The 14,677-nt window shown below is 36.9% G+C and overlaps 1 protein-coding gene across 1 annotated transcript; it reads right to left on the bottom strand.

The window, feature by feature from the left end:
* On the bottom strand, positions 1–10,879 carry stk24b (serine/threonine kinase 24b (STE20 homolog, yeast)). Its single transcript, XM_034309997.2, has 11 exons — positions 10,263–10,879; positions 5,949–6,179; positions 5,017–5,073; positions 3,643–3,751; positions 2,385–2,542; positions 2,031–2,216; positions 1,744–1,889; positions 1,429–1,543; positions 1,259–1,321; positions 925–1,061; positions 1–842 (listed from the first exon to the last, which is right to left on the bottom strand). The coding sequence occupies exons 1-11, from the start codon at positions 10,302–10,304 to the stop codon at positions 803–805; spliced, it is 1,284 nt and encodes a 427-aa protein (XP_034165888.1). The 5' UTR covers positions 10,305–10,879; the 3' UTR covers positions 1–802.
* Between the last annotated feature and the right edge of the window lie 3,798 nt (positions 10,880–14,677).

Below are 14,677 nucleotides of genomic sequence, written 5' to 3'. Positions count from 1 at the left end.
ATAGGATAAAAATCATTATTTATGATTTTATGAGTAAAACTCTTTTTTTTTTTTATATTAAAATGAAACAGAGCACCCGCAAAATGTAACATACATTCGATAAAAAGGCAAGGCAATCTCAGTAATGGCCATTTGAGAGGCTCGGTTTTTAAATATTTACCTTTTCTCTCTCTTTTCTTTTTTTTTTTTTTTTAATTACTAACAATATCTACAGCAGGGCGTGGCCGTCTGTACACAGTGATCCGCTGGGGGAAAAAAAATCCATAATCTGTGAGTGTGTAAAAGTATATACAAGTCTATACTCGCATCCAAACTCTTTCTAGTCCAGTTGATGCAGATCTGATATCTCCTTTCGCAAGAAAAGGGCTCGGACACACACACACACACCCACACACACACACGCACACACGCACACACACACATCCATGCTGTTTGATCAGAGCCATGCTATGGTTGCGTTTAAGGGTTCAGCAATGTTTTTTTTTTTTTTTTTCCGCTGGCTGATGTCGTAACGTAGAAGCAGAAGCTTCCAGAAGCTACTCGCTTGCTATGCAGTCGAGTGTGTGTGTGTTTGTGTGTGGTGTGCGTACACCACACACCACACACACACACCCACACACACACCATATATACACACAGACACCCCCTTCACCGTCCGTGAATTTGTTAAAACACACAGCACTACAGGAAGCTTGTGGAGTTTGAAGGACACTCGGGACTCGGAGGACGCTGGTGTTGTGATTCGCTGACCCGGTGCATGGTGGGAGGGGCTTCGGTGTGACTGATATACCCAGTGGACCAATCACTGAGGAGAAGAGGAAGATGTCCTGGCTCTGGAGAACCTTTACAGAAAGGAAGTTGCTTGGTTAATGAACTCAAGATGAATTTAGAGGGGAAACAAAACACACATCCTATAACAGTTACCGCTGTAATCTCTGTATAAGCTGGGTCACCATCACGTCCGAGATCCCTGGGTACGTCTCCTCAGCAAGTAACATGGCCTCTCCCAACTCATCTAACACGTCAGGCTTCACCGCATGTTCACCACAACGCTCTTTTAGCTGCCGTCACACACACACACACACACACACACACACACAATCATTACAATGTACACACGTAAAATTTCGCTCATTGAAACAACATCGAAAGAGCTTTTAACAGTTTCAACACATTATTTATAAAGCACATTTGAAACAACTCGCTTTGACCAAACTGCTGCACGTGTCAAAGCACGTGGCTGATATTTCTGCCGTACCTCTGTTAAGACTGGTGTGATAACGGTAGACAGGATCTGTGACAGCGGCCTCTGAGGTGTATCCTGCATCAAGAACACACACACATATGATTTTATTAGTGTAAAATAAGGAAGTCTATTAAAAATAATTATGGAGTAGGAGCTTGAGGATCTGAGCATGTGATGTGCACCTGCTCTTCCAAATTTGCTCCATTTTGCAGCTTTTTGGGGTCTTTCTCCCGAATCGTGAAGATCCACTCATCATTGCTGAAGTCGTTTCCACCGGACGCCTGTCCATCCGCCTCTCTGAGAGAGAGAGAGAGAGAGAGAGAGAGAGAGAGAGAGAGAGAGAGAGAGAGAATCTTAAGGAAGGTTTATCTATTATCAATTAGGTGAATGTAGAATTTCAGCATGAAGAAGCATCTGGAATTTTTCTACTGAAGTTTCAAAATCTTGGAATAGTTGGCTGAAGAAAATGTGCGAAGGAGACAGAATCATCTGCGTACGAGTCAGAATCATCGGAGCTGGAGTCGTCTCGGCACTGCTCGGCCTTCCACTGCTTGTACCGGTCGATCAGCTCGGTCAGGTAGGACGTTTTCTTAGCGTAGCGCACAATCAGCTTGTGCTTCAGCAACTCTTTGGCTGTGGGTCTCTAAAAGAGAGAGAGAGACAGAGAAAAAGAAAAAGATATTTTCACGTACACCATTCAGATACGATGTTAAATCCATGTAGAAAAGGTGTAGGAGCTAATAAAAGTAAGAACCCTTGTAGAAGGTTCTCTACCCCGACTTACAAAACTGGGGTCCTTGTTTAAACACGCCTCCACAAACTCTTTGAGCGGTTTGCTGTAGTTGCCCTCCAGCGTGGGTGGGTTGTTCTTTGGGATGAGGAAGAGGACCTTCATGGGGTGCAGGTCCGAGTGAGGCGGCTCGCCTTTTGCCAACTCGATCGCTGTGATCCCCAGAGACCAGATATCAGCCTTCGGTGGAGGTGAAGTGCGAGAGAAATAAATATTAGATAATATTAGATAAATAAAGAAGAATATTTATCATACATTACCGAAATAATCAGTGACTGAGAGTGGAATATTTCGAGTGGCCCCATGCATGGTGTGTGTGTGTGTGTGTGCGTGTGTAAACCTGCTGACCTTCGAGTCGTAAGCGGACTGTTTAATGACCTCTGGTGCCATCCAGAAAGGCGTCCCTACGAACGTGTTGCGCTTGATCTGCGTATCCGTCAGCTGACCCGCTACGCCAAAGTCCGCCAGTTTGACCTCTCCCTGCTCAGACAGCAACACGTTGGCCGCTGGACCACATAACACACACACACACACACACACACACACACACACACACCAGAGCAAATTTAGGGATTTCGAGGATAGATTTATATTTTATCTTGTTTCTAGCCAGAAATGTGTACAGTGTATGAACCGTGATAAAGAACTTGAGAAGAAAATTTTCTGGTTTAAAGTTTGTAGCTCCATTTCTTTATTATTTCTACTGGACAGTGAGACAGGAATAGGCAAGTATTAGGTTATTATTAAGGTATTATTAAGTATAAACATACATGTCTCATTTTTTAAACAATAATCAAGACAGAAGTTAAAGAATTTCACAAAATAATAAAATATTAGTAAGGGGAAAAAAAAGAAACCAACCTGCAAACCTCAGCTGGTCATGAATAATATACAGTAAGCTTAGTTAGGGTTGGGCGATATGATGATTTAATATCGATATCGCAATAAATTCTGAGATTATCGCAGGTAATGGAGAGATCTTTTTCTATCATTTCTTCAGCTACAAACTCTGATTAGAAGCAGCTGATTTGATGTTAAGATTTTGTGCTAAATCTTTAAAACTGTAAAAAGTATTTATTTATTTATTATTATAATTAAATGGATGATTTTTTTCTTTTCAGTTGAGTCATTTATTTTAACAGTGTCAGTTTTTCCTTTTTTTGTATTAAATACAACAGGCTTTAAATTGTGATACATATCGAGTATCGTGATACGATATTTTGTGGCAAAGAAGTGCAAGCTGTACACTAGTTTATGATAGTTGATGATATAAATATAGCCAAAATCTTATCGAAGTATTCAATTTATAGAATTTCACGAATAAACAAAGTAAACACATTATTTCACACATATATTGTAATGCCCTGATTGATCTTTGGAATAATTTGCGAATTGTCAGGTCTGGATTTGAAAGTATATCTTAAAGTTTTCTACGATCTAAAAATTTCCTACATTCAGGAACGCTTTAATGAGGAATACTTTAATGCTTACATGGTATACATGATTAACTGTGTGTATTTAAATAATCAGGATGAGAAAGAGATGAAGAGATGACTCAAATTTCTCAGTGAGTCAGAGAGCAGGATAGTGGATCAGGCAGCTGTACCTTTAATATCTCTGTGGATTTTCTTCTCAGAGTGCAGGTACTCCAGGCCTTTCAGGATTTCCCGCAGGATGGTGGCGATCTGTGCCTCGTCCAGAGCACCGGGCTCCAGCTGGAGAGAGAGAGAGAGAGAGAGAGAGAGGGAGAGAGAGAGAGAGATAGAGAGAGATAGAGAGGGGGAGAGAGGGGGAGAGAGAGAGAGAGAGAGAGAGAGAGATAGAGAGGGGGAGAGAGGGGGAGAGAGAGGGGGAGAGAGAGAGAGATGGAGAGAGATAGAGAGAGATAGAGAGGGGGAGAGAGAGGGAGAGAGAGAGAGATAGAGATAGAGAGGGAGAGAGAGATAGAGAGAGAGAGATAGAGAGGGAGAGAGAGATAGAGAGAGAGATAGAGAGGGAGAGAGAGATAGAGAGAGAGATAGAGAGGGAGAGAGAGAGATAGAGAGGGAGAGAGAGATAGAGAGAGAGAGATAGAGAGGGAGAGAGAGATAGAGAGAGAGATAGAGAGGGAGAGAGAGATAGAGAGAGAGAGATAGAGAGGGAGAGAGAGAGATAGAGAGGGAGAGAGAGATAGAGAGAGAGAGATAGAGAGGGAGAGAGAGATAGAGAGGGAGAGAGAGATAGAGAGAGAGAGATAGAGAGGGAGAGAGAGATAGAGAGAGATAGAGATAGAGAGGGAGAGAGAGATAGAGAGAGATAGAGATAGAGAGGGAGAGAGAGATAGAGAGAGATAGAGATAGAGAGAGAGATAGAGAGAGAGATAGAGAGAAAGCACATTTGATCAAGGGCTTAGCTGTGACTAGCAACACAGTGTTTGTGAGATTGTGACTTTTTTTTTTTTTTTATTTTATTTACTAACTTCATTTATTATCTTTTTCCAAGTTTAAACTGCATTGATAAAAATATAAAAAATAATAAATTATTTTTTATTATTTGATATTATTTAACAATATTATTTAATGTGATGTAATTATTTTTATATACTTTTTTAACTTTTTTAAATGTTTAACATTTAGTTTACTTTATTAATATTTTTCCAAAATTAAAATTGTAATAATAAAAATTACAATTACAAAAACGTACAAAAAATAAAATAAAATAAAAAGAGGAAAATTTCCAATGATATAGTAATGCTGTTGTTATATTTCAAAATAAGTTAAAAATCACATGCTAAAAAAAAAAAGATGTGCTTTATATTACAAAAGCTTTTCTTTAATGTTACTTAAACTCTCAAGGGATAATTCAGGTTGAATGAGTTGGATTCCTCGACTCGATTATGTAAAATGATTGAAATATTGTACAGAAGACAACCTGCACACCCACGCTCATAAAAAAAACTCTTTCCCCCGAACACTAATTCAAGTATCGGGTTCTTACTCACCAAATCCAGCGCAGATCCTCCGCCCAGATACTCCATAATGATCCACAGCTTTGAGCCCTGAATCAGATGAGCAAAAACCTGATTACACTCTTACGAACAAACAGCGTCGTCTGAAGGTTACACTCCTCTGAACATACGTGTGTGTGTGTGTGTGTGTGTGTGTGTGCGTCTAATCCCAGTCGCTCTTTAATTTCAGGTTACGTACCAGAACATATAAGACCATGGATCATATTTATTTTTTTTGGTGGCAAACTACTATAGTTTAGTGTAATTAAGTGAACATCTTTTTTAATTAATATTAAAAATAAGTTCATATAATAAATATATTATTTAGATGCCACTAAATATATGTGTCAGATTTTTAATGGAAAAATATTGCTTAAAAGATTAACAAAAAAATAATAAACAAAAACTTATATATGCTTTAACCCTATTCAGAGTCAAAGTTCTATTACTATTTTTTTAAACATAAAACATATTTTTTTTCCCCTTTTTCTTTTCTCATTTTTTAAAAAAAAAATCTGCTTTTGTTTTTCTTCCTCGTTAGTTTATTTGCTTCCCTTTTTCTCTCCCTTCCTCTCTTAGGAATGGCTTTAACAGTCCAAAAAAAAATAATTAAACCATATATATTTGCAAACAATTGTCTTTACCATTCTTCCAAAAAGGGAAGTGGTAAAGTGGGTTTAAAAATAAATGAATAAATAAATAAATGAATGAATAGATAGATAGATAGATAGATAGATTGATTAATTGTCAGATTTTTTTTTTAACCTATCAGAATTGTTAACTTTAAAGTAAAAATGTTAAGAAAAAATAGAAATATTATATACTACTAGATATCATATATATGTATATATGATTATACATATAATTCTGGTTGTATGATACATTTCAGTGTTTAGTGATCTGGTGATCTTTAGCGTGCTGCTCACTTTGAGGTAGGAGCCGTAGTACTTGGTGACGAAGGGGCTGTCACACTGGCTCAGGACGGTGATCTCCTGCTGGATGTCCTCGATCTCATCCTCGGCCTCCTCCAGGTCGATGATCTTGATGGCCACCACCTTCTGCGTGCGATTATCGATGCCTTTGAAGACCTCGCCGAACGAGCCCTTGCCGATGCGCTCCAGCTTGGTGAACAGCTGCTCGGGGTCGGCTCTCAAACTCTGCAAGGTGGGAGTTTCAGCTTTACTGGCAACCCGAGCTGCGTCTGACACGCACCAAGCGTTAAAGACAAAGTTCTTCTGTCTGATTTCTTCTCACCACGACAGCTACAGCGACGCTGTAGATTTGTGGGCGGGACTAGAAGTACAGTACTGTGCAAAAGTCTTATATAGGCACCCTATATATTTTAGTTATAGATGTTTATTTTCTGACTTCTACATTATTGATTCAGTACAAAAACATTTTAGATTCCAAACATTAGTTTTCCAGCACAGAATGAAATGTTACAGAAAAATGTTTGTATGTCAGTAAAGAAAGCAGCAGAATACATAAGAGACACTTTTCAGATAAAAACATAATGAAGGCTGCTGGGTTTCGCTGCAGAAATAAGAAGCGAGTCGACAGTCAAAGTCTCCAGAAGAACTGTGGCTGCTTCTGCAAGATGCTCAGTAACACTTCCAGCTCATTTCCTTATAAAACTGCACCTGAGAATACTCTTTTATTTTTTTAAAGCGAAGGATCGTCACATTAAATATTGACTTTCTTTCATTTATTACTGTTTACTGCTCTTTATAGTATTTTTTTTAAAATGTAGAAACATTTAATTTCATTATTTTTGAAGGCATCTTTGCTCTACAGCATTTCTTTGCACGTGCCTAAGACTTTTGCACAGTACTGTATATAAGAAGTAATCATTTCATGTCATGTTTAGCTATCGTGGAACGAAAACGCAGAGATGTGCGCTCTGGTCTCGGCTTTTAGGTGAGTCGTGAAACATTTATTCCTTTTTTTTTCCTCTAACAGAGCCATTTAAGATCGTCTGCAGTTTTCATGCTTGTAAATAAATCGACATTCTTTACATCACCAACAAAGAAGAAGGACCACGAGTGATCTACGTAGCAAACTGCAGCGATAACATGACGATAGATTATCCGATTATCTGTTTTTGTTTGTTTGTTTTTGTTTTTTAATAAATAAATTTGCATAGTGGAGAGTACTTTACTGCATGGTCATAAAGTGTTACTTAGTGCTGAAGCCTGTAGATGTCATTCTGTGTGTGTGTGTGTGTGTGTGTGTGTGTGTGTTTTGTGATTGCAGAGCGGTTGCTTAACTTCCTGCCTGAGGGACTGGTGTGTCACAATGCTCACGGTTGCAGTTTATTTCAAACACACATCTAACACTCCTGATCCAGTACGACATCTCCGGAGAGAAAACGTAAAGAATCCGGAATAATCCGAGTTGGGAAGGAACAGTAATGTTACAGTAACGTTCAGTAATAAAAGCGAGTCGTTCCAGCAGCAACCGTTTCCTTCCTGTCTGTTTCCCGATTCCTCATTAACTCTGCTCCATTTCGTCTGCGTTCTGGATGTAAATTATAGAGTTTTGTGAACAGGGAAAGCGTTCGTTTGTGGTGCCATGACCAAAGACGACTTGTTTCTATAAGAAATAAATTATTATATATTACTTTCTATTGAGATAAAACTCTATTCTACTCTACTGCATTCTATTCTTATACTCTACTGTGTTGTACTGTGTTCTATTATACTCTAGTCTATCTTTATACTCTATCTACTGTGTTTCATTATATTCTACTCTACGCTAATTTTATACTCTATGCTAGTGTTCTATTCTCATACTCTATTCTCATACTCTATTCTCATACTCTATTCTCATACTCTATTCTCATACTCTATTCTCATACTCTATTCTCATACTCCACTGTGTTCCATTATTTTCTACTTTACTCTTATACTCTATTCTACTGTGTTCTATTATATTCTACTCTTATACTCTATTCTACTGTGTTCTATTATACTCTATTCTTATACTTTATTCTACTGTGTTCTATTATACTCTATTCTTATACTCTATTCTACTGTGTTCTATTATACTCTATTCTTATACTTTATTCTACTGTGTTCTATTATACTCTATTCTTATACTCTATTCTACTGTGTTCTATTATACTCTATTCTTATACTTTATTCTACTGTGTTCTATTATACTCTATTCTTATACTCTATTCTACTGTGTTCTATTATACTCTATTCTTATACTCTATTCTACTGTGTTCTATTATACTCTATTCTTATACTCTATTCTACTGTGTTCTATTATACTCTATTCTTATACTCTATTCTACTGTGTTCTATTATACTCTATTCTTATACTCTATTCTACTGTGTTCTATTATACTCTATTCTTATACTCTATTCTACTGTGTTCTATTATACTCTATTCTTATACTCTATTCTACTGTGTTCTATTATACTCTATTCTTATACTCTATTCTTATACTCTATTCTCATACTCCACTGTGTTCCATTATATTCTACTTTACTCTTATACTCTATTCTACTGTTCTATTATATTCTACTCTTTCTAAAAGAAATAAGTTATTATATATTTCTTTCTATTTAGATAAAACTCTATTCTACTCTACTGTATTCTAGTTTTATATTCTATTCTTATACTCTACTGTGTTGCATTATATTCTACTCTATTCTACTCTACTCTTATGATCTATTATACTTTATTCTATTCTACTCTACTCCATTCAACACTACTCTCCACCCTACCTTATTCTATTGTAGTCTAATATACTATTACCTATTATACTCTATTCTACTCTCCTCTATTTTACTCTATTATGATCTATTATACTTTATTCTAATCTACATGCTACATTCTACACTATTATATGATCAATCAGACTTGATTTTATTCTACTTGCTATATTCTCCTCACTGTTTCCTTCCTGTCTGTTTCCCGATTCCTCATTAAATCTGCTCCATTTCGTCTGCGTTCTGGATATAAATTATAGAATTTTGTGAACAGGGAAAGCGTTCGTTTGTGGTGCCATGACCAAAGACGACTTGTTTATATAAGAAATAAATTATTATATATTACTTTCTATTAAGATAAAACTCTATTCTACTCTACTGCATTCTATTCTTATACTCTACTGTGTTCCATTATACTCTACTCTATCCTCATACTCTACTTCATTATATTCTACTCTACACTACTCTTATACTCTATTCTACTGCAGTCTATTATACTCTATTCTCATACTCCACTGTGTTCCATTATATTCTACTTTACTCTTACACTTTATTCTACTGTGTTCTATTATATTCTATTCTTTCTATAAGAAATAAATTATATATTACTTTCTATTGAGATAAAACTCTATTCTACTCTACTGTATTCTAGCCTTATATTCTATTCTTATACTCTTCTGCGTTGCATTATATTCTACTCTACTCTATTCAACACTATTCCCTACCCTACTTTACTCCACTCTACTCTACTTTACTCCACTCTACTCTAGTCTATTATGATCTATTATACTTTATTCTACTCCATTCAACACTATTCTTTACCCTACTTTATTCTACTGTACTCTGTTGTACTTCTATTGTACCTTATTTTATTCTATTGTACTTTAGTCTGTTCTACTCTACTCTATTATGATCTATTATACTTTATTATCCTGTATTGCATTCAACACTTTTCTCTACCCTATTATATTCTATTCTACTCTCTATATTCTCTATTCTACGTTACCCTGATCTACTCTACTCTATATTGATCTATTACACTTTATTCTACTCTATTCCGTTCAACAACATTCTCTACCCTACTTTATTCTATTGTACTCGACTATACTCTATTCTGATCTATTATACTTTATTCTATTGTACTCTAATATACTTTTATCTATTATTCTCTATTCTACTTTACTCGGTTCTACTCTATTTTACTCTATTATGATCTATTATACTTTATTCTATTTTACTCTACTATACTCTATTCTACTTTTCCCCTGTTCTACTCTACTCTGTTATGGTCTATTATACTTTATTCTACTCTGCTCTATTCTGTCCTACTCTTTTGTAAATGTCTTCAGGAAATCGTCCTTATTCATGCAACACGCTTTGATAGGAAGAATTAGTTTTTCCCCTGATCAGAGGCGACAGTGTGCAGCAGCCTGGTGAATATAACAGTAATGACAGCTGTGCAGCTTGATGTGATGTGATCTGTGATCAATTCAGGTGTGTGATTAAGACAGATCCTCTTACCTGTATCCCCGGTAAACTGCCCTGCACCGGCGACTGAGCCATGGCTTGTGAAAGAGCACCAGTGTTAAAGAAATAAATAAATTAAATAAATAAAAAGCCCCTGTTCAGCAGTCCTGCCTGATATTAACCCCCTTTAAAAGTGCGACAGAGATGCGGACAACATCCGCCGAGTCTGCACTTCCAGCTGACGGAGTTGTGCGGAAAAAAACAACAAAAAAAGATCACACTAGCTCAAAACACTCTCTAGGCATTCACTTAGCGAGCCTCGGGAATGAATTTAAATTAGAAAAACATTACAAACATCACTTTACGACACGAAAAGTGCAGGAAAAAGTTCTCTTTACGGCTTTTCTCAAGGCTCGTGCAGGCGGCTAGTTAACCGTTTAGCTAGCTTACATGGACTTTCAAAACACAGCACTATAAAATGATTATTAAAAATACTCCAGGCGTTGTTTTTTTTTGTCCAGACAGGGGTGCACCTTTCTGAACTACAACCCTGGCTGTGTCAATGACGCGAACAGAGAAAAAGCGTCACTTGTTTCGGGTGGAGAAGCTCAATGTTGACATCCTCAATTCACTTTACAGCTCGCCGCCATTTTCCTGACGCTGTCATTAGGGCATCAGGGCGGAGTCAAGAGGACTAGGACACGCCCCTTTGACATAACGGATGGCGATTCATTTGAATTTCTTTTTCTTTTTTTTTTTTTTTTTTTTGAGCTATTAATATGTCTATAATTATTCATTATTGATGTTACATTTAGGAAAAAATAAAAATTCGGAATATTTCTACACCTTTATCTTCATACATATTAGGAAACGCCCCCATGTCCTCGCGCGACTCCAAAAAAAGCTCAAAATCACTAACTTTAGCTAAATTAGCTACCAGAAAACTATAAGTAAATATTACTAAACTAACGAGACACGATTTGGGCTTTAATATCACAGTCTCAATTTGTGTTTCAATCATATTTTCAACTTTTTTTAACCACAACCAAAGCTTCTAAGTTATTTAGCTAACTAGATTAGCACACAGGTGTGGTTAACGGTTTCCATGTCGTCATCATCTAATCTTGAACGTGATTGGTCCAACGCAGTCGAGTATTTATTTTATTTTATTTTATTTGTTGGAGTTCAGGGCTACTGCAGCTTACGTTATCATGCAATGGGTCATTTTCTCCATAGATCTGACTTCAAGATTAAATATGAATGGCTGCCAGCAAAAGAAACATAAACAGTTTCATTAACATTTAATGCATTTTGCTTCCACAGTGACCTCAGCCATTGTACCAGAAGGTTAAAGCAATTACAAAGGCCACTAGAAGACGAGGATGTCTTGAATTTTTTTCCTTCACATTACTTCAACAAGTAATACTGTTATTGATAAAGCACGTAAATTATTCTAGGAAATTTCAGATGTTTCCCTGTATATATATATATATATATATATATATATATATATATATATATATATATATATATATATCTTCTTCTTCTTTCGGCTTTTCCCTTCAGGGGTTGCCACAGCGAATCATCACTCTCCACCTGTCCCTATCTGCTGCATCCTCAACACTTGCACCCACTAGCTTCATATCCTCATTTATTTCCTCCATATACCTCCTCTTTGGCCTTCCTCTTTGCCTCCTGCCTGGCAGCTCCATGTCCAACATTCTCCTACCAATATACTCACTCTCCCTCCTCTGAACATGTTCAAACCATCTTAATCTGGCCTCCCTAACTTTGTCCCCCAAACGTGCAACATGAGCTGTCCCTCTGATGTACTCGTTCCTAATCCTGTCCAACCTTGTCACTCCCAAAGAGAACCTCAACATCTTCAGCTCTGCTACCTCTAGCTCTGACTCCTGTCACAGCGACACTGTCTCTAAACCATACAGCATGGCCGGTCTCACCACTGTCTTGTACACCTTCCCCTTGATTCTCGCTGATATTTTTCTATCACACAGAACTCCCGACACCTTTCTCCACCCATTCCAACCTGCCTGCACTCGCTTCTTCACCTCTTTCCCACTCTCTCCATTACTCTGGACTGTTCACCCTGTAATCTTACTGTTCCACTTCCCTCCCTTTCATTCACACACATGTACTCAGTCTTACTACGACTGACTTTCATTCCTCTTCTCTCCAGCGCAAACCTCCACCTCTCCAGGTTTTCCTCCACCTGCTCCCTGCTCTCACTACAGATCACAATGTCATCCGCAAACATCATTGTGTAAGGAGACTCCTGTCTGACCTCCTCTGACAACTGGTCCATCACCATAGCAAACAGGAAGGGTCTCAGAGCCGATCGCTGATGCAGTCCCACCTCCACTTTGAACTCCTCTGTCTGACCTACAGCACACCTCACCACTGTCCTGCTCCTCTCATACATGTCCTGCACCACTCTGACATACTTCTCTGCCACTCCCGACTTCCTCATACAGTACCACAGCTCTTCTCTTGGCACCCTGTCATACGCCTTCTCCAAGTCTACAAACACACAGTGCAACTCCCTCTGACCATCCCTATACTTCTCCATCAAAATTCTCAGAGCTTATGTTGCTTATGTTTGTACATATATATACAGAGAAACATCTGAAACCAGAGCAATGAGGAGTTTTTTCTCAGGTCTGGGTGATAGATTGATTTCCTGCGAGCTTTATCCTTATCTTCATCGGCTTTAGGTCTGGAGGGAAACTGTCCACATGAGCAAACCTATAAATTAAAAAAAAAAAAAAGAGCTTGAAGTGTTCTACATGGAGGAGCTGCCAAGATCATCCAGAAGTTTCTCCAACTTTGTTAGACATCACAGGAACTGACTCAGACCTGTTCAACTCTCCAGAGGAGATGTCACAAAATATTACCTATGGGGTGCAAATAATTTTGCACACTGATGTCCATGTGGTTTTCCTCTGGTTTCCTTCCATCTCCCAAAACATGTGATATATGTGTGTTTATTCATGTTTATATGTGTGTTACTGTGCATGACTTTGTGGGTTTGTGTGTGTGTGTGTGTGTGTGATTAACAAGCTCACCCTGCACCATACAGCTGCATTTCCTGATATGAATATGGAAAATTCCACATTCATAAAGCCAGAGCTTTGAAGGCAAGGCATAATTTTAAAATAATTTCCTCTGGCTTGATAGGTCAAAGCCTATATTTGTATTTATAAGCCGTAAAATTTACACTATATTTAATATAATTGATCAAATATAAGGCATAAATGCTGGTGCATTTTATATTATATCATATCATATCATATCATATCATATCATATCATATCATATCATATCATATCATATTATATTATATTATATTATATTATATTATATTATATGTCCTCACTGTTATTAAGTATTTGTATCCTGTATGTTTCTTTCTAATAATGTCACTTGAACACTTGGAAATTTGAACACTAGATGGCGCCTCTGCTTTATTTTTGCTTATTGCTGGGTTTTTCTCCACATTTTTATCCGATTTTGTTAGTGCCTGTGTGGCCTTCTTGGATTTTCTACACAGCATTAATACAGATTAGGCTACTGCATGACCAACATGGTTACTGTAAAAAGAAAAAGTGACCAAAATTTATTAACTTGCTGAGGGAAAAAATAGAAATAATGATTTACTTTCTCATGGGAACTGGCCTAATGATTCACTTTTTCAGATATTTTTCCATCAGAATCTAATGATTTCAATTATTTCAGAAAATCTGTTCATTACTTTACAGGGGAAAAAAAACATCACATCCATTTCACACATGATTATGCGAATAATACATTTAACCAGGTTATGTCCTGAAAAGGCATATGTGAAGTCAATGTGATGACGCGTGAGAAGAATTATTCATGTGAGAAAAATCATGTATTAAATACAAAACCATACGCCATACATGTGGAAAAGTCACATGAATTGAAATTGATTTAATCATTTATAAAAACCCACACATAAAAAGGAAACGCATGCACTAAATATGACAAGTCTACTATATATGATAAATTAACATAAATGAAACGTGAAAAATTCATATGCACTACATGTGAAAACCCAATATGTCTAAAAACCACATGTGACTCATGTGATTATCCACATGTGACTTTTCGGTAACGATTTCTAATCAGTTACTGATCCAGAAATCTAGGCCTGTTCAGCATCTCATTAAATAAATTGTTATATCTTCCAGGAAGATTTTCTTTCTTGATATTAGCTGATGTTTTTTTGCATGTTCATGATGATGATGAAAATAGACCCCAAGGTTTTTATATAATTAGCTCTTCATTTTCAGATAAATTAACCCCAGTTTTCTTGTTTTAATAAAGTAATATTTATGGATCCATCACTGGGATAACTGGATCTTTTTTTTAAAATAGAATTTATATTTTATTTGACATAGAAGACACAAGCTTGTATGCCAAGTAACTTT

Source organism: Pangasianodon hypophthalmus, chromosome 2 (assembly GCF_027358585.1).
Source record: "Pangasianodon hypophthalmus isolate fPanHyp1 chromosome 2, fPanHyp1.pri, whole genome shotgun sequence".
NCBI lineage: Eukaryota > Metazoa > Chordata > Actinopteri > Siluriformes > Pangasiidae > Pangasianodon > Pangasianodon hypophthalmus.
Note: the sequence above shows the minus strand (reverse complement) of the source record. Positions and strands in the feature narration are given on the sequence as shown.